The sequence below is a fragment of the Epargyreus clarus genome, unplaced genomic scaffold, assembly GCF_041222505.1.
Source record: "Epargyreus clarus isolate Ecla_fem2 unplaced genomic scaffold, WU_Ecla_fem_2.2 ptg000023l, whole genome shotgun sequence".
Lineage (NCBI taxonomy): Eukaryota > Metazoa > Arthropoda > Insecta > Lepidoptera > Hesperiidae > Epargyreus > Epargyreus clarus.
In genome coordinates this window covers 12,574,037-12,601,426 of record NW_027332230.1, presented here as the reverse complement: position 1 = coordinate 12,601,426, position 27,390 = coordinate 12,574,037, and the positions used below count along the sequence as shown (strand labels likewise).

The following is a 27,390-nucleotide window of genomic DNA, read 5'->3' as shown; positions in this document are numbered from 1 at the left end:
TTCGGTCTGTTACGACATACCCTCAAAGAGACGCAAATAAATATTTGCTTAAATGAAATCATATTGTAAAGGGGAATATATTTATGTCACCAAAGATATCTTACACTATCGATATCTTTAAAGTTTGCAAAGTGTATAAATTAATATTGCATTTAAATTTGAACGACCTATCTTCTATCTACTCAGGTTAACGAAAAGGTTACTTAAATAAATGCATATGCCTATCTATATTTACTTTTGTTTAATCATGGAATTGTATATTTACATACCTATTATGAACTGAGTTTAATGTAAGTTTTATTGAATATTTTATCTATACATTAATTACATTATACAAATTTAATACTTATTATATGTATGTACCTATTCAATATATTGAGCTTTTAAAACACCAAATATCTTATGAATTAGATTTTTGAATTTTATATGATGGTATATATGTAAGTATATATTTTTTAATTGGACGATATAATCAGAAAATTGTCCATTCGGCACAATATATTATGTAGATATTCGTGTAACCTTGTAACTACTTTCTTCGATACCTTTTAGCCCACAGTTATATCTTACAGTGTGTACCTATTTCACTGTAACTTATCTAGTCACTGAGATCTCTTCCTTAGTAAAAAATAAGATTTTTATTAATAAATAATTATATCGAATTTGATTCTAAAATATACGTATTTTTGTCTAAGTGTATCTGTGTGAAAACGAGTATTTTACTTTGTATTTTCTTTTACAACATCTGAATAAAATGTCTATTTATAAAGATAGTTCTTGTTTCATTCTGATTGGTAGTTTGAAATAAAAGTCTGATTGACAATTTTTAAAATCATTTATTCATAACTTTTTACATATTCCGTATATTTTATGTACACTTTATTATCAAAATTAGAAAATAATTCACTTAAATCTATAGTGTCACAGTCACTTTACCATGAACGCCGACACGATGCAGTCTTGATGATATATGGCAGTCATAGTTTAGAACACTACAAATTCACTAGTTTAAACTTACTCGAAACTTACCGGCCGCAGAATACGCCTTCGCAGGAACTGCGCCAACTAGAATATCATAATATGAAATATAAATATGAGGAATAAATGAACATTCCAGACATTAATAAGTTAATAACATATTCAAAACGTGAAACAAAGTAAAAAGAAATAAAAGATAACGAATTATCATAAAGTACAAGCAAATTTATAACCCGATAAAGATAAAATTATGTTTTATTCGTCCTTATCAAAGACATGCAAGAATAATTCAGACATAAAATGTTCAGGTGAAAACTGTGATTGTATGTATAATAAAATAGAAATATGACTAGGAAATACACAATTTTCATTCGATTTACACTGGTCAACAAAATGTAACTTGTTATTTAATGAGATTTTGATAAGGTTTTCCATAAGCCCAAGGTTTATATGACAAATCAGGAAAAGCCCAACATCAGGTTTCACCAATAAATAATTATTACCCCGCCACATTACTTTGTACTTTACATGAACCTTTTTAAGGGCATGGTTAAAAGCTCTATTTAATAAAGCTGGTAGATGGTAACAATAAATAATCTATTGATCATACACCTAAACCAAGGATAAGTAACACTGAACCGATGTTAGTAATCAACGCAAATATATTCAAAATCAGTCTCAAAAGCACGATACTAATTTTACTGACCAGTGTTATCCAGTTCAATTATAAAGAGTAAAAATCTTTAAAAATTAAACTAATAAATAACTGACATACATTTAGCGGGAAAAGCATGCACGACGTTCACCAAAATTGATATTATAAAATCTACATAAATACTTTACACATAGTCGCCGACTCTCCTCGTCTCAGACTGACGCAGGGACATAACATGGACATAAGGAATATATGGATATCTAAGGATAATATGTGTAGCGTTAATGTTCGTCGCATGTGTGTTGTGTGTGCGTCTGAGTCTGTTGTATTAGTGATGGGATGGGATTTTAGGATGGAGATATTTGCAGTCGGGATCTCTGCAGCTACCGCCAACTTCGTACGGACAGAGAAATGCATTTGGATCTTCCGCCCAGCTGAAAAACATTTGTATTACACTATTACACATATATATGAAGATGTGTGGACAGTTAACTGCATACTCACATCGCAACGCTGCGGCGATGTCCGTACGCATGCCGTCCACGGATCTTCGTATCGTACACAGTTTCGCTAAGTATCAATATCATATCATCAGACAAACATACCATTAACTGAGCTAGAAGCAATACCAGTTAAAGATTACATTAAAACATTGGCTGCAAAGCACAACGAGAAGTCTACTAGGTTGGCAACTAAGTTCCCGCCATTCTTATTTTTTTTTAAGTTTTCTTTAGAGTAAATGTAACAACTGTGTAAATAACCATGTTCAACACAATCAAAAATGTATTACTCTTCTTTATAGTTTGCTATTTTCAAATATCACATTAGAAAAAATAATCCGGTTGCAACTCGTAATAATTCGTTCAATTCATAAATTTTGATAAATCGAAACTATGTCAAAAATATTTTCACAACATACGGAATCTTCAAAATTTATAAAATGGCGGAAAATTATTTGCCCATAAATTAATGGCGGAAAATTAATTAAATACACAACAACTGATGATATCAAAACGACATTCATATAACTGGAATCTAGCGAAATTGCTACTTACAAGTATACGTCGTTTTACAACAATAACTTACGTGGTATTTCCGAAAGCATCAAGGGGAGATTTATAATCATCCACACTGGTTTCATTACTATTGTCTATTGTTCGACTTATATGTGTATTCATATCTGCTTCAGTACGTAACCCTCCTCCCTTTTCAACTAATGGATGACATGTATCTATTTCTCTTTCACTCGTTTTAGTCCCTATATTCTCTGTATTTGGAACTATGTCAACAATTCTTCCTTTGGGAGGACTCTTGGGTAATTTAATAGTCTTCTTATTATTAGTAACATCTAATTGGACTGATAATCGAGATTCTACAGTAGATATGTTTTTATTAACATCATTTACAAAACTAACTTTGACTGATTTCAACAAATTCGTATAAGTAGTCTCTTCTGGTGTGGGATTGTTTTCCTTCTGTATTTTATTTGATAATACTCTATTTGAGTTTATAGTGTTAACATTGAGAGAACTGAAAAGAGAGTGGAATATTCAATAAAGTTAATAAAATGTTAATTAAGAATATAATAACAAAAATATACCCTTTTAGTAATAACTGATGTTGCAGCCTTATTTGCTGCAAGTTCGTGTGGACTGCCCTCTGTTGCCTTTTATTTAAATTAATGGCAGTGCTTATATTCCTAAGTTCAGTTGATACTTTTTTGTATTTCTGTGTCAACTTTTTTGCTTCCTCTTTTAATTTGAGGACTTTAGCTGATTCCTCTGCGATCTTCTTCCTGTGTATTTTATAAGTGGTTAGTTACACAATAAATTTAATTAATATTAAATATTAACTCTTCATTAACAGTAATTTTACGTACCTTGACAGGGCAATCTTTTCTTCAATATCATTAGTTGCCTTCAGAGAATTTAATGAAACATTTCGAGGCTTTAAAGTATCTTTCCCAGATGGTTTATTTTGCGCAGTTAATAAGGAATGCCGAGCCTGCTTTATCTTTTCTAACTCCGCCATTCTTTTCACTAAGTTTTTATACTCAATTTGTTCTGACTTAGGTAAATGATTCATTGCCTAAAAAATACAACCCTTGTCATATTCCTTTCTAAATAACTTTTTATATTTCTAATATCATGCAGTTGTATAAAAATATTTCTTACCTTGGGTACAAACTTTTCTGCGGGTTTTTGTAATACAGGTTTCTGTGCAACATCTGGTGATGTATCTTTTTCAAATTCCATACGTGTCGACTTAAGTAGAGTATCCAATTTTGATTGGAAATCTTGATAATGCTCGGCTAATTTCATATGCATTTTTGTCAGATTCTTAGTTGCCTCATGTTCACCTTCCGAATCTGATTCACCAAGTTTGATTATGAATTTCTTTTCTTCGGGTACAGAAACCGATGTATTTTTCTCATTATCTTTTTCGGTACTTTTATTTTCTTCATTTGTCGGAGTGAACAAGGTTAGGTTCACAAGGTTTGGCAGATTCTTACTTAAAGATGTTAATAGTTTAGCACGCAACAAGTCTTCATCTTCATCTAGTTCATCTTCCTGACGATTTCCATTTTGACTTGTTTTTTCATTGACATTAGAATCCAACTTCATTGTATTTGAGTTCTCTTTTGCCTTCTCCTCTCCATCTGATCCAATGTCCATATCGACTGATTCTATATCAGTGTTGTTTTCTGATTGAATATTCATATTATCAATTATCATTAAATCATCTTGTAGGCAGGTAGATTGCGATAATCGCTTTCTTAATTTCTGTTTACGTTTCATTTCAATAGCTTTTTTTAACAAAGTGGATTTCAGGCATATTAATCGAAGTTCGGCAGTATCACTGTCTTCGTCATCAGACGCCATAGACAGTTTGTTTTCAGTAGCAGTAGTAGTAGTAGTAACTTCATTTGATGTTTCAGTTTTTGACTTGGCAGATTTTGTTTTAAGAGCATATTCTCGTAACTGTTCCAAATCTTCATCCGAACTTCCTTCGCTTTTATTCTCATTTATTGCCTCTTTAGTATCAACCTCTTTCTCACTTACAACTGAATCAACGATATCCTGTGAACTTTCATTATCAGTACATAAATTTATTGTTTGTTTCAATGAGATCATGTTAGGTTCCTCTGATGCATTTTTCTCCTTAATCTTTACATTATTGTCTGATTTTATATCATCTAGTTTAGTTTCTAAAGCATCAGATTGTGATGTATCTTTACTATGTATTTCAATGACAGGTTTTGCGTGGCTTATATCACAATAATTATCCTGTTGGGTAGTTCCTATTGGAAGTTTATTATAAATACCAAGTCTGTCTGCAAGTGTGTTAGAAGTTTTTATTTCAATAATGTTGCTTGGTTTCCTAGGACCAAATAACATCCTATTGATTCTTTCTTTTAATGTAGATGTATCATTTTTATTCTTTTTCAATGTAACAGCATTTGCTAGTCTTTTTCTCTTATTCAAGTATTCCTCATCAGATTCATCACTTGATTTAATGTACACCTTATTTGTACTTTTTTTCTTATTCTGTTTGGTTTTCTTTTTGCAGTCTTTAATTTTCCTTAACACTGTTTCGGGTTGTTTTGTTTGCTTTTTTCTTTTATGGGGTTTAACCAGTTTAGCTTTTTTTACAAAATTATGGGAAACATGAATATTATTATCTTCTAAATCAGTCTCTGATATTTCGGATAAATCACAAAGCACTACCTCTTCTCTCCTTGATCTTTTACCTAAAAATATATTTATTACAAAAATTGTCAAATACCTACAAAGAATTAATAATAGAATTATAATAATCATTTTCCAATTGTCTCGGACAGCAGCCTGATTTGTCTTAAATGTGTGTCATATTATAATGAAAACAATAATAATATTCATCTTGTATATTACTAGAAATTGTCTAACTACCATCAGAAATACACTCGCTGCCTTAGCTTAATTCATTATAGAAATGTGTGATATTATAGGTATACTCCTCATACCCACAAACTTATATCTTAATATTATTAAGATATCGTGTTTATGTTTGAGAATATAGGACATCCGTCTTAGCAATGTTAATAAGTCCTGTGTTTTGGCTTGAAGGGTGCGGTAAGGGAGAAATACTTTTCCTAGAATTCTAGCTTAGCCCTCAAGGGTAGCGGTGCATATGTGTCTGACCTCAGATAGGAATCTCATCCTAGTTGTAGTTGATTACTGTAGTGTCCCTTAGCCGCAGTTTCCACTCATCATCAGATAGAGGGCATGTATAAAATTTCACTGTCAATTCTTATTAGTAACATTTGAAGAAAAACATCTTTGAAATATGAATATTTGCCACCCCTAAAATTTGCTGCCGGCCAGATCTTAAGTAAAGGCGAGCCACTTCCTTGGACGCCTGTCGTCCAAGGAAGTTCTTAAGTATAGCAAAGTAGCTTAAAATAAGCAACATAACACAGCACACTATGAAAATTATGTATAAACATAACATTCCCAATTATTAAACAATGTTCTAATTTAGCCACAATTTCAAACATACGATTTTCATGCAGTTCCGATTATACCCCAACTTACCTGCTATTAGGGGCTTTTCTCTATCACGCGGATTTGCGTCCGCGTGCAGTTTTGGTCCGCTTACATACTTGCGTCCTATAATTTCATAAATACATTTCCTTTATGTATGGCACAGGCGCGCGGATGCGGATAGACTGGGAGTTAATGCATAGATAGGAAGACAGTCTTTCCGATATAAAAACGCGTGATGTTGTCTTGAATGTTGAGTATAAGCAGTCGCTTAACCAAATTATTCCACTTAACTAAACAGTTAACTATAAACGTAAATTTTGAACTGGTGACTACCACATAAATATAACGTTGAAACTTACCACCAGTGTTTAGTTGAATCGGCGCCTTCGATGTCCTCTTGGCCTGTTTACGCTCAAGGACATTGTTGTAGTTTTCTAGAACTTGCAAACGTTGCCTCAATAAAAACTCCTCCTCAGATGATATGTCGGACAATTCATCAACTTCGTCCACTATTTCTCCTTCTTCCATTTCGGAATCACCATGCACTGGTGCTGGTATTTCAACGCAGGCCATCTTGACTTGATTTTGCAAAATGACGATATAACATCAATTTCACCTTGATCAAATGAAATTTAAATGATTACGTAAATACCAATAAATTATAACAATTCACTAATCACAGTAAATACTTTTCGTACGATAAAATATAAATATAAATACTCTTTTGCTTTTATACATCATTGACAAGAAACATTTTATCATTGAAAAAGGAAGGAGAGAAATAGAGAATAATCAAAATCAGAGCAAGAGTGACAACTACAGATTATATTAATATTTAACAACCAAGTACTAGTGACGGGTTAATGGTTAAATTTGCTTTTATCATCAACATCTGATTCGTTCGATTATCGAACGTTTTATTTCTAGTGAGGATTTAATCATTGATAATTCAAAATTCAAATAATGTATAAATCCCATATCATACACCTGTTGTGTCAAAATATGCGGAATGGCCAGGGTGTCGTTTAAAAAAATATCATACGTCCGTAATTTTCTCTGAGACCCTAAGTAGGATAATATATCTATGGTCTGACATAAGTCGGTCATATATAATCTGTGAATTTGCTATTTGACATTTTAACTTTTATGTTTCTGACGTTCTGCTAATTTTCTATCAACATTTTCAAAATCAAAACAAGATAATTATAAATAAGTATTTTATAAATACAGTCAAGTTAGATTTATAAGTAGAATAAACTTCTTTATAGAAGTGCAGTGAACTGTTTGTGTGTAAAGAACTAAGGAAATATTTGAAAAATGAGCGAAGATAACGAGGAGGCGTATAAATTCGCTGCATGCACCTATTTTGCGAAAAATCACCCAGGAGAGACCTGTGGCAGCAACGGTTTGCCGCTAACGCCGAGTTCCATCACTATTCTCGGGAGCGCACAGAGATTGTTGACAATAGAACACCCCAATTTATGTACCTATCTTGATATTATACGAGGGAAACACGGTAATCATATAAATTAAAAATTACTAGTAATAGTTACAGTAGAGAATGCAAATAGTTTTCATATAAACGCAATACCACCCGCCTGTTTTTGTTGTAAAGCAGTAGTGTTTGCAGTATTACACTGCTGTAGTGCTGTGTACTGATTTGAATAATTATTAAAGCCTAATCAATGATTACTCCTTTAAGGCACTACGACAGGATTCAGCCTATTATAGTATCAATTAACAATCCAAGAAGCGTACAAATACTGAAATTTAGATGTATTCATGAAAGTACTCAGTGATAACAACAGGAATTCTCATTTGGAACAGTCACAAGTCTTTTGTTTTCCTTATAAATGTCCAATATATTGCATCGAGTGTAGATCATGTCATTTGCTAGAAATGGTAATTATGGTAATAATATAAGATGTGTACTTACTTGTCAATTAATTGTCAGGAATTAATATTGTCATATTCCGAATTCTATATGTGTATATTTATTTTTAAAAAACTATATAAAATCACAGATGGAACTTGGCAGCAGCAACAATGATATTTCATCAACAAGGTATATGTCGCTTTGTCAATTTTGTACTATTTTGTTCCAGAAAGAATAATTGTAGTAGCGGAAGTAATAGGCAAATCATTATCGGAATGGAAATCCAAGTTTTCACACGAGGAAATCACGAATATTGCGTTACAAGTGGCGCAGGGGATGCAGTATCTGCACCAACAGGGCATCACGCACAGAACACTGTCTGATGACAACATATTGCTAGACAGTAATGGCAGGGTGAAGCTGTTTAACTATGGAATGTATTATATGACTGGTGGGGGCAGTCAGGTGCCGTTTCCTCTTGGGTAAGATATGATATAATAATTATTTGACATATGGTAGAATGAGAGTAGTCTTATTAAGCGTGCCGTACTACCTATAACTACACTAACTACACACCTGTCATGTGTGGATGCTGACTTACATACATATGAGACAACTATCTTAATCCCGGGAGCGGCAATACATTGTGTTGACTTTGGGTGAAACGTCTATTGTAGATGGAATTTGCCACAGAGTATATCTTTGGATGGCTATGATTTTACATCTGTTGGACTGCATGGTCATTTTTTACTCCAAATTAAGAAAAAATCTGTGATAGCTATGCGGGTTTTTAGTTATAAATATCCTTATGTTTCTAGTTTTTTTATAAGTCAATTTACAACCAGGACACAAAAGTCAATTGACAACATGAGGTCTTTACTATAAACTTCAATTTCGGGCTTATTTTGATACTTTACATTACAAATAAAAAAACTTTCACTTTAACAGTATATAAAAATATTTTAAAAAATCTAAATTTTTTAGCCTCCCCCGATACCTAAGCCCAGAGACTATATTAAATGGAGGGGGTGCAGCAGCCGATGTATGGACTTTTGGTATCATACTTCTTGAGTTATGTATAGGCAAGCTGTGGAACAACTTGAAACCAGGTCCGTCTTTACGAAGGATACTCACTCTTGTTCATGCCAATAACCCTGCTGAGAGGATTGCAAGGGAACATGACTGTATTGATGCATATAAGGTATTGTAAATCAATGTAACATTTTTTTACAACTTAAGAAGAATGACTAAAATTAACATTCATAAATGCTTCTGAGCTTAGTAGAAGTTACTGAAATAAATAAGTAAATCTTTTTAAGGTTTATGTTGATTTGAAATGAATGAATCTTAAAGGCTTTTACTAAATTGTAAAACTCTATACAATAGATTTTTTATTCAACAAATGTAATTATCATCAAAATTTAACATGAAGTATTAAAATAATTGAAATATTTGAAACATATTAAACACATGTATGATAAAAGATGTATGAACACATCACTATTGTAATTGTATATTTTGTCATTACTATTTATATATTGTTTCAGTCATTACCAGAAAAAATAAGAAATGTAATAGAAAAGTGCCTTAAAATATATCCAAGTGAACGAGTATCATTCTCAGAGATCATAAAGGATCTTTTAGAAATAGATTGTAAGAAACCTATAGAAACGAAAAGGCCTCGTGGGCTCATGGGATGTAAGCTACAGTATTTGTACTACTGGTGGCAATTGACTGGAGGAGATATACAGGCTGAGCTGAAGAAAAATGGTCTCATAAAAAACAGTCCACCTATATTGTCTATGCCTATGTAAGTACAATACAAACAACAACATACAACAACAACAACAACACAACTCAATCAAATAATAACAATACAACTTAATATTTGTTGTAAACTCTGGAAATTATATTTATTTATTTATTTATGGATTACCAACATAAGACACAGATGACACAAATATAAGGTATACATTGAATCTTTTTGGCATAGGTAACTGTTCTTATAATTAAAGGTAAACACAGCATGCTATGTGTTACAAACTATGATTTTTAAATACAATTTATAGTAAAAGATGAGTTACAAATGAGTATGAGTATTCGATAGCAGTGATTATTAATATAAGGCTAAGCTAACGTTGTACAATATCTATTATATTCAAGCTATATATTTTAAATTGAAAGTACGTCACACTTGACTAGTTTGGATTTAAATTTGGCGCGTCCGTCGAAATTAATGTCGATGTCGGGAATTTTCTTTCTTTTTTTTTTCGTATATATAATATATAATATAAGAACAAAATAGTAACTAACACATTATAATGCTTAAAAGATTGCCTTGTTGCAACAATAATCTCTCTTACGGAACTTTTTGATGAAAATGTGTAACTTGGTTCTTGGTATAATGATTATCTAACTGGCAGGGTTCTTATAATAAAGGGTGTTCATTGTTTTCATAAATTCAACATTGTCTGCTTCGTGGAAGGGTAGAAACTATTGTTGTTAACATGCTATTAGCAACCAAAAATAAACAATAGTTTGCGCTCTAATGTTCCATTGACATATTTTCTTATTTATACTTTTTCAAATTACCTAGTGTTTGATAAATGCTTTGTGTACAAGAACAATTTCATTTTACATTTTAGAGCGATCCTCTTAGACGGCTGTACGGTTGGAGGGAAAACTGGTGCCTTATTCGATCGTCGTATCGCCAAATATAGCATACATCTACTAAAAACCCGCCTAGCACACATTCCACCACAAGACTTCTACCCTCTGATGCATGAACGCAGGAAGGAGTATGATGCAGTCGCTCTGCCGAAGATCATAAGGGAAAGGGATACTGAGTATCAATTCTATAGGCTTTTGTGGTTCCAGAGGTTACTGCATGTAAGTTTTGTTAGATTTTTGTCATCATTATTGTCTATTTTTAAACCTATTCTTGCTGTTTGAAAAGATTGCTGAAATGAATGTACATAAAGTAATATAAAGAGATATTATAGATTCTTAATATATGTTTGCTGCAATTGTCCTTATGTCTCAGTTCTGTACATGGGTCTTTCACCACAATTGTAGAAGAGTGTACTTCACCACACTGCTCCAATATGGATTGGTAGCGATCAATATGGTAAACTTATAATGTAAAGAAACACATTTACATACGTCATTCTAATATAATATTTTTTCTTTATAAATACAATAGCTTTTAAATACATCTATTTACACAAGCATTGTAATACAAAAATTATAAATATTCCTTCTAGGGTTATCCATATACAGCACAGTATATAAGGGCTGAGGCAGAAATAGACATTCCACCACTAGTTCGAGGGGATGTTTGGGCAGCTCTCCTCGGCGTTAAGGGTGATATTGAAGACCAGTATGAGAGAATTGACAAGGAAACTCCTACCCCAACAGATAGACAGGTATGTAAAATTACTGGCATTTTGAAAAACCTGTTAAATAGATATCAATCCAAAGATTAAAATCTTTTACCTATGAAAGAATATTAAAACTGTGTGTCTATCAGATTTACAATTACTACAATACTTTATTAACGATGAAGCATGTATTACTTATTACTGAGTAATAAGTAATACGTGCTTCATTACGTATTACTAAGTATCAGACAGTCTATTCTAGTATAGGAAAAAAACGTATGTGTCAGGTATAAATGAGAAATATTATTAAGGGTACTGAACAAATAAGGCTATGCCATTCGCTATGAAATCCTCTAGAAGTGTTTGATAGAATGCTCAGTACAAATTGATTCATTTATGAAGTACATTATTTGTATTAAATGGGTTGTAATTAAATGAGTTAGTGTTTAAAATTACGAGACAGTTTTATTCAGTTAAATGAGAGAATATCAAACAATGATTTCGTTAACTTAATCGTCATCGCTTTTTCCTGTTACTAGATCGATGTGGACATTCCCCGCTGTCATCAGTACTGCTGGTTACTCTGTGGGTCCGCTGGCCACAAGACCCTGAAGAGATTGTTGAAAGCGTGGCTGTTGACGAACCCTCAATATGTCTACTGGCAAGGGCTGGACTCTCTCACTGCACCATTCCTGTATTTGAACTTTTGTAATGAAGGTAAATTTTTAAGGAAACTTTGTTAGTATTTTTAAAGCCCATGAATGGTGGTATTTGATGTATAAAATTAAGCAACGTTGGACACTGTCGTAAGTTGGGTGGGTAAACTTAGTTAGTGGTATAGGTTTTTGAGCATTGTCGTGCTTCGGTGTACACGTTACGCCGTCAGTTCCTATTGTTATTATTGGTTTAAAGTAGTTTAACTGTGCACAAGGTCTTCTTGACGGTTTTCAAACAACACATTCACATTGGCCACTAAATTGCAACTTCCTCCACTAACGGTAAAATTTCTACCGGACCTCCCGTAAGGCATAAAAGCTTTGCAGTCGTAATATGTTTTAAAACCCAAAATATATAATATTCAGCTTAAAATCACTAGTTCATAATTATGCATGGCTATACGATTTCAGTCTTTTTGAGATTTTCGCCTAAACGTCTTACTTAAAAAAATATTCTTATGTCTTAAACCTTCTTATTACATCTAACACATCATCTCATTTCCAGCCCGCGCGTTCGCCTGTCTTTCGGCGTTCGTACCCAAATTCCTGCATAAGTTCTTCCTAAAGGACAACAGTGCAGTGATAAAGGAATATTTGGCCAAGTTTTGGCAAATGGCAGCTTTTCACGAGCCAGAGCTAGCGACGCACCTCCACGATATTAACTTTGTACCGGAACTGTTTGCTATACCCTGGTTTCTGACTATGTTTTCGCGTAAGTATATCTTCCGTGATGTTAATATATAGATAAGTACTTTTTGAGGGACAATAGTGCGATGAAGAAATACTTGGTGAATTAGCTATGGTCTGAAAAGTTCTTCTTAAAGAACAATGACGTGATAGTCAAGGAGTTTTGGCAAATGGCTGCATTCGATGACCTGGCAGAAGGAGGCATTCTAATTTAGTTGTTAGGTGTATTAACGCATCTATAACAGTTCTTGGGTAGAAGTCCTATCTCCAATCCTGTCTGGGGTTGATTACAGATATGCAAGAGTGGCAGTGGCCAATCGCTACCAGGTCATTTGTTACTTCAATCTTATAAAAAAAAATCTTAGTATGAAATTGTTAGTGTATTAAAACATTACCCGGACTTGGGTGATAGGATATAAGGATAACCGCGTAGGGATGGGGAGTGGGAATACAATTTTGCTTATGAATAATATTGACTGCTATATAATTGCACAGTAGGTATATAATCGATAATTGACAGTTGCATGGCGCTCAAATGTCAAATACATGAGATTTGAGTTCGCAAAGTTTTTTTTATACATTTATGTAGTGCCCGACATTTAACATTGAAAGCTGTATATAATAGAGTTTTAAACATATTTTAGACGTGTTCCCGTTGCACAAGATCGTTCACCTGTGGGACGCGCTGCTAGTGGAGGGCGCGGCGCTGCCGCTGTTCATGGGCGTCGGCATTCTGCGACAACTGAGGGATACACTGCTCGACTCCGGCTTCAACGAGTGTATCCTGCTGTTCTCGGACCTGCCCGAGATCGATATTGGGGAGTGTGTGAAGGTGAGATCTATTATTACGAAAAAATATTAAAAAGCTGTCTTATACTTTTATTAAGTTTCTTACAAAATTAGAAATCCTTATCCTTACTAATATTATAAATCCGAAAGTAACTCTGTCTGTCTGTCTGTCTGGTTGTCTCTTCTTCACGCCCAAACCACTGAACCGATTTTAATGAAATTTTGTACAAAGATAGTCTGAGACCCGAGAAAGGACATAGGATAGTTTTTATCCCGGAAATCCCACGGGAACTAGGGATGGCGATTTAAGATCGATTAATCGGAGAATCGATCTTTTGGACCCAAAACATCGATTATTTTAATCCATATTAGTAAGGATTGAATCGAAATTAATAACGATCGAATCGTAAACTATGCATTTGATCAAGTGATGATCTTTAGCTAAGTTGAAGGTACGAATTTTCAGATTTATATATGTTAGCATATTATATTATTTTCTTTTAAACGCGGGCGAAGCCGTGGGCAAAAAGTAGTAAAATATATTTTATACAATTTTTTTTAACTATAGTTGTATATTTGTACTTGTACACTATACTTGTAAACTAAATATAATCTACAGTTTCCAAAATGACAATGCTTACTTTAAGTTTTTTTAACTATGATTAATTTATGCAAGTTCTTGGGAAACTTAATTAACAAATTATCCATATTCACTTATATAAAAATCTCTCTCTTTTAGTTTTCTTAAATCCTTACAAATAGATAATTGAGATAAAATAAATTTCTATTAGATCAATACTAACTTTTAGTTTTTTTAACTGTGATTGAGTTATGCAAGTTCTTGACAAACTTAATATTCAAAATAGCAAAATTAACTTTCTTTATTAGTTTTATTATATTTTAATATACAATAATAATATACAGTCAAATAAATGTTTTTTTTATTTGTATTACTCATAGTACCTGGATGAACGAGGTCGGTTGCTCGGCATTTTTTTGTTTAAAAATAGTTTTCTAAAAATGAAACCTAACTAAATCGATTTATCGTCCCCGAAACCCCCGCATACTACATATCACGAAAATTGTTAAATCCGTGTCCCGGATTCAAATTATATATACAAAAGTTGCTTGTTTAAAGGTATTAGATTAAAATATATTTGTCCTCCGTCATCTTTATTGATCTGGAATGATGCAAATAACTTATTGTTGAGTGGTCACTTCAACACATTATTCATGCCATGTTTCACCTGACTTTGCACGTTCATATCTAGGTTACCGCTCTAACAATATTTCTCATTATGTATGTTACAATATGTATTCACGATTAGTATAAGATATCTAAAGTAATACGTGGATTTTGTATCAATTTTTTTGGTCTACAGGATTCAATAGAAATGTGCCGGAGTTCAGCGCGCAGTATAAGCTACAGGAGATTTACAAATGAGCCAGAAATAAAGGATCCTATGGTAATAGAACTTAAAAAATGTTTATAAATACCTTACGTACGATTTTTAAATTATTCGATCGTGTAAAACAGTTGTGAAACCTAAGAAAACCTGTAAAAGAAACAAAGAAAGATGTAAAAAGAAAATATTATTCTTTGTTAAAACCATAAGACACATGATTTTGGTCAAATTATTTTAAATATTTAGCATTTTTCAAAGTGCAAATTTAAAGCCCCAAAGTTGGCAACTCTTACTTAGGAAAAACATACAATCAACATTTATTTAAAAGTGTTCCTTCTCTCGTCGTCTGACGTAAGCTTATCAGGCATTGTTTTTTACTTTCTTTTATTTAACTAATGCGTTCATTAACATACAGCCAATGGCTCTAACTGCGTCGAAACCTCCTATCCTAGAATAGATCGAGTAGTGGACTTTGTAAGGCCAATGAATGGGTGGTTTGGCATATACTGCATGTCTTATATAACATTAAAACAATATAGACGTCACTTCATTGCGAATCAATCAGACAGTCGAACGAAGCACGCAGTTACGAAAGCTTAAGAGGATTACCGATTACCGAATGCCCATTCAGTAACATTGGCAATACTTGGCTTATGTTATTAATTCTACAAAGATGTCCATGCTAGTTTCACGGTATTGCCTTAGATGACTAAAATATATAGATTGATCACTCCTAACAAGAAAGTGTTACCAGTTTTGAGAATTGAAATTGTTGCGTAAATAGTGTTGCGACGTCTCCGTTCTGTAGTGTCCCTAAAATGTTTGAAATACTTATTTATTTACCACGTAAATTATGTAGTATTAATTATTTATACGTAAATTTTTACTAAAAATGTTTTTTATTTGTTAAGAATGCAAACAATAAATGATAAACATACTTTTGTGGCTTCATTCAGTTTCAAGGCGGTGAAGTATCTTTCTATTTCACTTATCTAAGGGTATTGCTTAATGTGGCTGGTATGTGGGTCGCATTGGTTTCGCGATGTTTATGCATTGAGACGCATCAGCGGAAAAATTACGATTCAGCTGCCGATTAATTATATGTATGCCTATGTAGGTATGTGGTGTGCGTTATTGTGGATATCCACTTGTTGTTGTGGCCTAATTTGCTGTTTTGTTTTCGTGTACATACGTGGTATATGTTCTCAATTCGATCTGCAATTTTAAATCGATATTAATAGTCTTTTTACAGTACTCTCTGTTCAATGGATATTAAGATGAAGTCATTTATAGAGATTTTATTGTTAAGATTAATGTCAACGGTATATTTTAAAACAATTATTAATAATCTTGACACTAAATAATCAATAATATTTTAGACAATATAGTAGGTATGATAGATGTACATTCTTTTTTCCAATAACCATTTTTTCAATAAACCAACATACATTCCACCTGACACGTAGCCATTAAAGCCAACTAAAATACTACAAAGGATTCTACCACCTTCATAGCAACAAAATATGCAAGACTTTCATACAGTTTTCTTTGCAGGACGCAGTGGAAATACCTCTGGAGACGCTATTGACTGAGATCTCCCCTCGGATCAGTTTGACTGATTTCTTCTGGTTGACGTGTCAGAATAAAAGCTGCGTGGTGGACATTCGATCGAATTTATTGTAAGTAAATTACGATTTTTAGGGTTCCGTGCTCAAAAGGGTAAAAACTAAACCCTGTACTATGCCTCCACTTGAAATTTTTACAAAATTATGTATAACGGTGGCCGCTACAATAACGTTCGATTCGCACTTGGCCAATTATTAGAAAAATACCAACTGGGACTCAATTGAGGTTATATTTTTTTCAGAAGCTTCAAGTAGCCAATGAGGTTGCAGTGTAACTGATGGCAAGTGGTCACTGCCGCCTATGGACATCTATAACCAACCATTACCTTTATTTAACGTTAAATCTGTAACGCAACAAGTATGCTATCAAAACTCATTTTTGGCAGCGAAATAACATACCTATCTATTTTTCTCCGCGCTTATAATTTTGTGGCACTTACCAATATCGTTTCTAGGGGCTCGTAAGCAATTTCATTGGTTATTACATTCAAACAATGTATATTCTTATCGGAAACCTTATGTATGGCTTATAAACTTTCCATATTAACTTATACGGTTAGTATCTAGTAAATCTAACTCAAAAATAAATAGACAATCGACTTTTCAAAGGAAATACCTTATTTATTCTCCGTGTAAATTGCTTTGTAATACCTAAATTTTAAACCATAGTTTATTTTCAAACGTCAAAATGTCATAAAATGTAAGCAATTAAATTTTATACTGTAAAATTAATTATACTTGGACATTATAAATAATTTTATCCATGAACCGAGCATAATATTCAATTTTCAAAATTTTACGGAAATTATTTGTATTATTGTTTTGTTTTTAGAATCGAGTATGGAGGGCAGTATAAACATACCTTACAGTGGTGTCAACTTAAGGAAACATTGTATTGAGACCTATATTTACCCACTATAAGGAATTTCAGAATACATTGCACTGCCCAAGTGTGATTTTCGTTTAAGAATTATTTTGGTTATAAATACAATATTACTGTCATATAGGGATGTGGGTTTATTTTGGCCAATGCTGTCTTAAGATCATATTTGACCATAAAAAACGTTACACATATTTTAAATTAAACGCTTTCTACACTCACAGCCCTACACTCGTAGGTGCTATAGACACATACAGAGACAAATAAACAAACATGTTAACAAACAAACAGATTTCTAAACATCATTTAGAAATCTGTCTGGCCGGGGATCGAACCCGGGACCCTCTGCGCGTCAGACCGGCATGGTGACCGCACCGCCACGCGGGGCGTCGGTTTTATAAAACAAAAAGTTATTTTTCTCTGGCGTGATTGACGTAAAAGTAAAATAAAGAGTGTGTGTTAATATGTACACGCGCAACTGATTGTACACATCATAATTAATTATTAACGTATTCGCATCGCATGGCGTAACTATATAACTTTAAGAATTCATCCATAAAATAAATATTACAAAAAGCATGAATTTAATCATTTAAGAAATATAAGAAGTGCTATATATAGTGTAAAATGGGATGTACTTGGGTCTGCATGATTTTAAGAACATATTTGTCCATTCAAAATAATTCATCATAAGACATCAGCCGAGCACGATCTTTTATTTAACCACACTTTAACATTTTTTTTTTGTTTTAGATACGAGAAAAGTTGCATAGAAGGCAGTATCAATGTGCCCTATAGTGGGGTGCATTTGGGGCAACACGACCTGAAAACCCTAGGGGTACACCCGAACAAAGTTCTGACGGAAGCGATGAAGCAGAAGAAGATAATCGTCGTTGCTTCTGCGGAAGATGAGACTGCTCAGTTGGTAAGATTTAGAAAGCAAAATGTATTATTATTATTATTATTTTATATAATATAGGAGAAGCAGACGAGCATGCAGTCCACCTGATAGTAAGTAGCTACTGCCACCCATGGACATCTGTAATCAACTCCAGATCGGATAAGATATTCCTACCTGAGGTCGGCGACAGATGCGCCGCTACCCCTGAGGACTAAGGTGGAACGCCTCGGAAAAGAAAGTCTCGCTTACCACACCCTTCAAAACAGAACACAGCAGCGCTTGACACTGCTGTTAATATGCTAAAATAGGTGTGGCGCTGGTACTGACGGAGTAGTTTTACAAAGGGTTTTACCACCTTCGAAAGTTAAGTTAGTTAAGGTGAAAGGTAGGTCATAGAAGTATTTGTTGTTTATATCCGGAAGCATTATCGCCACATCTTTGACGATGTAGTGGAAACTTTATATGCTAAAGATTTTTAAAATTTAATATACAATAACAATGTACATAAGACATTATTTTGTATGTTAAAAAGTTGAACTGACAATCGATTTCAAATAATTTTCAGAGCGTTTTCCTTAAAAACCCACTTAGGTTTTGCATAGTACTGTATCTGGCGTTTTTTTGCTATAACTGTCCACGCCATGAATGCTTCGCTGCTGGATAGCAACGATTCTTCTCTTATTTTTATTAAAAACATGTTTTCTCGCGCGATTTTACTTGCAAGTATCGCATCGTGAGATTTTTCGGGTTTCGAGTTTGGGAATATACGACTCTCAATTTGCCTGAATTTATTAATTATTGTTTCATTTTAACACTTTACTTTTCGCATAAATACATTGTACATTAGACGTTGTTAAGTTATTTTTCATAAAAGATATGGAGTCCGCGCCAAACTTCAAGTCCGCTCTGAATATAGAAACGAGTCGCGTCGGAACAGCAAATTGTAGATATTAGCGGGACGAAGGCAGTGCGGGAAACCCCGCCACCCTCCGTTGCTCGATCTCGCCCGCTGGTACATAACAGCAATAGTGTGCCATTATATCGCTACGGAGTATATGTTTGTAGTTGTGTTCGACCGCATTGGCTCTTTGACTGAATCCATCGGTTACCTATTATGGTTCAAAAGATACCCCTGTAAGGTAGTACTAACGGTCCGTTCAGATTTGTTGTTTTTAGCAGCGTCGATTCGCATTTTGGCGATGCATCGATACTGTATAAGTTTGTTCGGTCGTGGCGTCAAAAACGCGCGTTTTCACGACTTCATGTACTAGGAGACTAAGGGAGGGGGAGGAGGGGGTAGTCCGCCCTGGGCCTCTGTATGGGAGTGAGGGGGCTCCAAACGTCTGCTCTTTCCGTCCCAGGCATCATTCAATATTTCTGCCCCGGGCCGTCGCCTAGAACGACCTTCACCGAGCTGGTTAAGGGATTAAACGTTTCTTATATGAAATTAAATAAGGGACCACGGGACCACATTACGGGACCAGTTAGTCTGGTTACACTGCATGCACCATATTTTTAGGAATTAATATTCTGTGTCCAGTCGCTTCGGGAGAAATGATATCCTAAAAGCGACCTTGTCTACTAAAAGTAGCTAGTCTGAGGGGGCCTTTACGAATGAACGGGCGCGCGGCATAATCTCAGTAACAAATCCTATCTTTACGAAACCCTAAAATGGTTAATCCACATAGGCACAAAACATATATTTATAATATTTTTTTGTATTGTTTTAATACACGTCGGTGTAGATATAAGCAACGATTCTATAATCACAGACATACAATTAAATTTTATTTAGGTACTTGCTACGAAAAAATTCGTTCAATAGTAGATGAAATGAGAAATAAATGTGCCGTGTGTTTTTACACAAAATTCCTATCACCAGTGAAAGTTATTTCTTAGAATCCGTAGAACTTTGGACCGAATCGTCTTATTGCGCTAAGAACTTAACAGTTTTTGTGAATCATTCACTCGTTCAATTTCGTTCACGTTCCGTCGGCGTGATCAAACAGTTTGTTCACAATTTTTGTGTTGTTCTAATTATTTGGGACCTACAATAGATATTATATGTACAATAGATGTTGTCTAAAATCGTTTATGTTACTTTGGACTATACTTTCTAAATGGATTGTATTTAACTTAGAGTAACCTCTCTTAGATTGTTGCAATAATTACAATTAGTTAATAATTTGTGTAATGGTATATTTTCATTGGAATACTTTTTAAATTATTTTATGTTAAAAAGAGTCTATTTATTTGCCAGTGAGTAGCAATCTAGCGGGAAACTACATAAAAAGAAGAGAGGATATTATGTTATACCGAGAATAAGATGCCAAAGAATGGATTGTAAGAGAATATAAAGATTAGAGCTGTTATTGAATATTTTATTATATAATCTATACTAATATTATAAAGAGGAAAACTTTGTTTGTTTGTTTGATTGTAATGAATAGGCTCAAAAACTACTGGACCGATTTTAAAAATTCTTTCACCATTTTAAAGCTACATTATCCACGAGTAACATAGGCTAAATTTTATATGAAATATATTTTTTTAAATAGATTTTGAGGCGGTACAAAATTTGCCGGGTCAGCTAGTTATTATATATAAAAGTATTTCAGGAATAATCCGCTTACATTGCTACCCATTAAATCAAATTATAAGGGAGCTGTTCCCTTTTAAAATGAGAAAGCTAAGGACATATACTGACGGCATACAGAAAGACGGGTGAAAACCGCCCCGTGTGGATTCATCCTTAATCTGACAAGTAATATATTACGTACAGGTACTTTAGTTTGTTCTATGTAATATCCCGGAAACTTATGTCTAGGTAGGTCTCCCAGTCTAGGTTCCAGTGGGAAAAATCCAGCCCGCTCTACCAATAATCGGAGTCACTCAGTTGTAGAATCTGATTAGAAGGAAGTTGTTATCATTTTACGTCACGTTATCGCTCAATTATCATATACTTCGGATGATAAATCCTTATGTCTAACGTACACTTATTCAATTTAAAAGTAGGAACAAAATGGACTTGCAAATAGTTTGTTTTTATAATATTTTCGCAAATGGAGATCTCCCGCCGGGCTAGGACCATGCCCGGGGAGCTGCCGCGCTCCGACAATCTCAGTTGGAAGCTTATATATGTACAAGATGTTTAGAAAACTTCGATAGCATGATTCAGAATACTCGCCATCTATTGATGAGTAGCAGGAAGTCGCCACAACATTGAAGGTGCAGTCCACCTCATAAATGGCTAGTGCACCTAATGGCCATCTGTCATCAAACCTAGTTAAGATAAGAGACCTGAGGTCGGCCACAAATGCATTGCCTACCCCTAAGGACTAAGAGGACCTCGCAAAAGTATGTATCCCTTAAAAGCGGAAAACAACAACGGTTGAAGCTGCTGTTATTAGGTAGAAATAATAGTAGCAAGAAGAAGGGTTCAAACCCTCGAAAATCTTAATGAACCTGCCGTCTAGCGTTTCATATGTACAATAAACCGTAGCACTTGATATAATACACGTGTTTATGGAATCAGACTCCGCGATCTTCTGAGCAACAAGTGAATTACGTAGTATGGAAACTGGATCAGAGTACACTTCACTATTTTCTCGCTATGATAGTTTCGAACGAGTATTTTAAGGGTTTTCTCTACATTACTAGATACACTAATAAAAAAATTAAAGCATTAAACAACATTACAACTTTTGTAAATTTATAGGTAGCCATATCTACTAGAAATGATAATGAAAACAAATACCTGACTGCTTAACAGTATAGTTTATGGTCAGTCCCACAATCCGACAAGCCGTCTGCGCTGTATAGCATGCCAAAAAATGCCGGATAAAAAATACCCAAAATATTCGCATTTCTCAAACCTCAGATTACGACTCCAATCTCTTTGTCCCTGTAGTTCCGGGAGCAGAATAGGACTACGGTACCTATCTCCTGCTTGTCGTAAGAGGCGACTAAAAGGGGGCTTCCGGGTTGCGGGCGGCAAGAGTGGGAGCTCGAACCGCCCGGGAAGGACGGCTGTATGTGCGGTCGCATACCTTCGTCTAAACCAGACAATGTGGCGTGCGTCATGCTCACCTGGGCGGAGCCCGACGGGGCCACGCGCTAAGAGGACTCCGGTTGCGTTCCTTTAGAGACCCCGGAGTCCTCTACGCAGCGCCGAGGACAGTCACCGGGGAAGTAAAAAAAGGACTCGAATCTCTTAGCCAGAGTTGATTTCCATTATTCATAGGCAACAGTTCCCACTTACCATCAGATGGACGGTATGCTCGTTTGCTACTTCTATAATAAATATACGAGACCTCAATGTGTTTTAGCTCCGTTATGTGTTACATTTTGTACGTGCGTCCAGTCGATTGTTCCGAGAAGTTCGTCCTTAACATATGCGTTCAATTAGCGTTCCAATAATTCATATGGTATTCGTGTAGTTCGCATGTAGTTCGTATGTAGCGGGAATAGTGACAGTTGTGAAGTATAAATGAATTTAAAATGTTTTTTTTATGGTATAATTTGAATGTGGACGTGGAAGGATTTCAGAGCGGTGGGGTAGTGCGTAGTGTGGATTGGCTCGACCCGGCATGGAAGGTGGATGTAGGATTTAGATTTGCGTAGGACGCTTTCTACACTCACGTCCCCACACTAGGATTCTCTGTGTCGTGAATGCCATGGACAGATAGGTACATAGACAAATACACGAACACCCAGATACAGATAGAAATCTAACTTCATCAATGAGTCTGTCTGGCCGGGAAGCGAACCGGGGACCCGCTGCGCCTTAGATCGGTATGATGATTGCTCCGCCACGCGGGCCGTAGCATGCAGCGCCTTATGCGAATATAACGGTAATAAAAGTTGTCAAAAACTAAATTCTGAAATATTAGATTGCATCTCACTTCCAATTGCAATTCCAACATTCATTCGATTTACCTTTGTGCATGAAACTTGCGCTTACGTCAATGTAATTCTAAAGATGCGAAATACTAAAATATCCCTGTAGCTAAGAGAAAGAATTGACTCGGTAATTCTGTCATTTCGCGCAGCAATTATAGTTATTTTCGTCGCGGCATTTACATATTACAGTAACAAAGATACAAATCTTACAGTTTTGCATGGCGAATAAAAATTAATTGCATTTCAAACATCTCCCGCAGATAAAAATATCTCGAAAACCGTTACGCGGTAGTAGTAAAAATTTAGACACATTGGTCGTAAACTTTATACTGACAGTGTCCCGTTTATTTTATAAGTAATAAATTAATATTTATTACGCATAGATACGCGCCACGACTAGGGTTCCGACGATAGGTACATACGGTTTTTACGGAGAAGGTTCATAGAATTTATTTGGGTTAAAGACCTTACATTGACTACCTTGGGTTTGCTGGACATAGGAGAAGGGCTCTCAAAGTCAGAAAAATTATCAATCCACCACGCTGTCCAAAAGCAGATTGATAAACTTCACACACTTCAAAATTTTATTTACAGAACTCTCAGGCATTATAATATGTAGGCTTACTCACAATATTTCCTTCGCCATAAAATTAAGATATGGGTAATGTTTTAGCATATCCTGTGACATCCGTTGAACAATAACAGCTGTGTATTCTATGGATGCTTTTATAAATGCGGTTAACATCGACAACAACGGTGTACTTTGTTTAAATGCTCATTGTTTATAACCACTTATGTTGTATATGTTACCACATATAAAACTAATGAGATATTAGTTGACATGGTGGTTACATCAAGAAGTAGCAGTAGGTGTGAAGTACGTCAAATGTTGGCAAAACCATATGAAGGTAGTTAGGTGTAATGAGAGGTGTAGTTACGTATAGGAGAGTACTGTTCAACCTGGGAGGTACCATCGCCACACCTTTTACTAGTAAAGCGGTACTCCGTTTGGGAGAAGAGTGTGATTATCATGATCACCTGTGATCGGGTTATGAAGCAAACATTTTGAGGTGGTGCTACATCTCATGGTGGCGTCCCCTAGGACCTGGCGAGGTATTTTTTTTTTTTGGTTTGCAGCCACGGGTCGAGATCCGAGGCATTTTGCCAGTCCTACCACCCTAGAGTTACGCCACTAAGTATGTTGCAGCCAAGTAGCTTAAGTAGCCCTTCAATTAACAGCCTAATCTCTTTAATAAATGGTGACATTCGGGTGTTTAGGCGCTACTCGTATCACGGCGCCCGGTGGGGCTGCACCGCTCGCACTGCCCTAGGGCCGCCCCAGTATGGAATAATCTCTGTTCTAATGGAGTTGGCTACAGGTGTCCATTAGGGTCAGTGACCACTTTACATTGCTACTATCAAAGCAAGCTCGTTTACTAAACTTTTCAAGCAAAGCATGCTCGTTTGCTAAACTGTTCACCGACAAGCATAAAATTAAAAGTTAGGCGAATTGCGAATTAAACATTTTTGCTAATTTTTAGCCTTGAAAGTTAAGATACGCCACATAGGTATATCTCGGCTTTACCACACCTTTCAAACCCGAATACAGCAACGCTGTTATAGAACAGAAATAACCCGAACCGTAAAAAGTTGACATTTCCAAAATATTAATAAAACATTTTGTTACAGTTCAGCGAGTACCTCGTGAAATGTTACGTTCCGAGGGTCTGCATCCTCCACGGCGGAGTGGCAGCTCTTCTGACGCACGTGCCTTCGCTGTTCACCGTGCCCGCTAAGAAAAATGGAAGTAAATAACTTTGTTATACCTAGGAATACGATTTAAATGGATAGCCCGACTTCGTTATGTAAAACTATATAAGAATAATAATCAAGAAATATATAGAAATTATAATATAACTATGCAATCAATTTATTATTATTATTTTATTTTTATTTATACGATTATAATATAAAAAAATAATAAATAAATCCCCAATGCAATAAAAATATACTGTGTATTATAACATAATATGTATAACAATGAAATTGTCGGACACAATTTACACAATTGGCGAACATCTTTCCCACGCGTACAGCGTCACATTTGCAGATTAATTTGTAAAAAAACTATTACTTTTTATTAGGTGTCTATTCGGTTAGTTCATCTGTAGATTCATATCGCCCAGTGTCTTCAGTTTTAAATAGTCTAAATAATTATTACAAAATATTTTATGACTTACTAATTTAGTTCTTAATTTATTAAGGGCTATAATTATAATACTAGTACACAGTATACGTATTTTTAAACAATTTCATATACATAACATATTATTGTGTATAACTTTATAAGGAGTTACTACAGTAAGGTCTACTTTTGGATTTACCAATTAAGGAAATTGCTTGTTCCATTAAAATTATTTAAATATAACACCAACTAAAATAGTATAATATATCTCTTATGAATATGAATTGAATAAGGCATATTTTTTAAAATTTTATACATAATAATTATAAATTATTGTGTCCAAAAACTGATTTCACTGAGTCTAGTTAAATCATAGAGTTAAATAACTTATTTTTACAGATCTGAAGTGCAGCATTCCTTAAAAAATAATTGATTGAATAAAGGTGATATTTTAAATTATTATATTTTAATTTAATTATTGTGTTATTTTTAAAGTTAAGGAAAACATATTTTTAAATAATTCAAATATTTAAGTTTAAATATAAATAAACTTTTCAAAGTCGATCATCTTTTATTTTTCATTTAATTTGTAAACATCAAAAACACATTATGATATTGTTACATTGAGTGAATCAAGTATATAAATAAGTGAGATAAAAACGTGCGGCGCTAAGTGCTTAGAACTAGTAAAGTCCCACGATGTCATCTTCAAGTGAGTACTGAGTACCCACATAATTAGTGTGGTATTGTAAGTGAGTGCGGGGGCTACCCCCGAGTCATGTCATAGTAAAGAAAGAGTAGTAGCACAGCTTCATACAAATCGGCCTCCTCCTGTTTGAATGTGTGCGTAGCAAGTGCCATGTAAGCACACATTTTTACGCACACAATCAAAAGGACGGGGTGGCTGTGAGGTACCACAATACGGGCTGCGCTACACGTATGATCGCGCGTATTCTGTATCCTTACCATGAGTTTTTACGTTTTGACTAGGGGTGTGCGAATATCGTTCGAATCGAATCGAATCGAATATCAATATTCGATTCGAAATTCGAATCGAATAATTCGAATTTTCGAATTATTCGAAATTCTTCGAATAATTCGAAAAATTTCGAATAATTCGAAAAATTTCGAATAATTCGAAAAATTTCGAATTCGTAAAAATTTCGAATTCGAAAGTTTTCGAATAATTCGCGAATTAAGGGGGTATTCTAGTCTAGAAGCATGAATTTCAGGTAATTTTTTGAAGTGCCGTAAAAAAAAGGCAATCAATATTTTTTACCATCCATTTTTTTATAAGTTATTTATTAACATTACAAGAATAGGATCATCCCCAAATTTCAATTTTTATTATTTCATTATTTAAAAAAACAACTATATTAATTGTTCTATTTGTGTAACTATATGGTTTAAATAAAATGTATATTGACTGTTAAATTTTTATTCGAAAATTGAAAATAAGAAACCCTGAAAGAATTCGAATTATTCAAAAATTTTCGGATTATTCGAAAATTTTCGAATTATTCGAAAATTTTCGAATTATTCGAAATTTTTCGAATTATTCGGGAACTTTCGAATAATTCGAATTTTCGAATTATTCGATTCGAGTTTCGAATCGAATATTAATATTCGATTCGGAACGAATAATTCGTAAGTTCGAATTATTCGCACACCCCTAGTTTTGACAAATATGACTGTCTTGGTATTTGTTTACGTATTTGCACATACAATTTCCAATCAGCGCCCCTAGCTGATTGTATCAGAACTATAGTATCAGTAACGTAACATGAAATGTCTAAATTGACAAAATGGCGTTTTATGTTTTGTCTCTCTTTTTTGAGAACATGTGAGGGAGACAAAAAGTTTATCGTCACTTGAGCACTGACT

General features: G+C 34.3%; 3 protein-coding genes across 7 annotated transcripts in view; 2 read left to right on the top strand and 1 right to left on the bottom strand.

Annotated features, from left to right (window-relative positions):
- Positions 1-27,390, top strand: part of LOC140752016 (para-nitrobenzyl esterase) — a 211,306-nt gene that overhangs the window by 5,759 nt on the left and 178,157 nt on the right. The gene's annotated exons all lie outside the window — the stretch shown is intronic.
- Positions 817-6,974, bottom strand: LOC140751485 (uncharacterized). 5 transcript variants are annotated; one of them, XR_012103360.1, is made up of 8 exons: positions 6,519-6,974; positions 6,208-6,282; positions 3,808-5,384; positions 3,513-3,721; positions 3,234-3,428; positions 2,720-3,163; positions 2,138-2,249; positions 817-2,067 (listed from the first exon to the last, which is right to left on the bottom strand). XR_012103360.1 is itself a non-coding variant. In XM_073085361.1 (7 exons), the coding sequence occupies exons 1-7, from the start codon at positions 6,730-6,732 to the stop codon at positions 2,225-2,227; spliced, it is 2,739 nt and encodes a 912-aa protein (XP_072941462.1). In that variant the 5' UTR covers positions 6,733-6,974; the 3' UTR covers positions 817-2,224. The 5 variants fall into 5 exon arrangements, 3 of the variants coding, with proteins under 3 accessions (XP_072941462.1, XP_072941460.1, XP_072941461.1); XR_012103359.1 differs by lacking the exon at positions 2,138-2,249 and having other exon boundaries at positions 817-1,065; positions 1,822-2,067; positions 6,519-6,973; XM_073085361.1 differs by having other exon boundaries at positions 817-2,249.
- On the top strand, positions 7,316-26,023 carry LOC140751621 (TBC domain-containing protein kinase-like protein). Its single transcript, XM_073085589.1, has 13 exons — positions 7,316-7,675; positions 8,265-8,517; positions 9,020-9,236; positions 9,583-9,845; positions 10,681-10,924; positions 11,299-11,460; positions 11,955-12,132; positions 12,637-12,843; positions 13,463-13,650; positions 14,990-15,073; positions 16,568-16,692; positions 18,272-18,443; positions 25,011-26,023. The coding sequence occupies exons 1-13, from the start codon at positions 7,477-7,479 to the stop codon at positions 25,134-25,136; spliced, it is 2,418 nt and encodes an 805-aa protein (XP_072941690.1). The 5' UTR covers positions 7,316-7,476; the 3' UTR covers positions 25,137-26,023.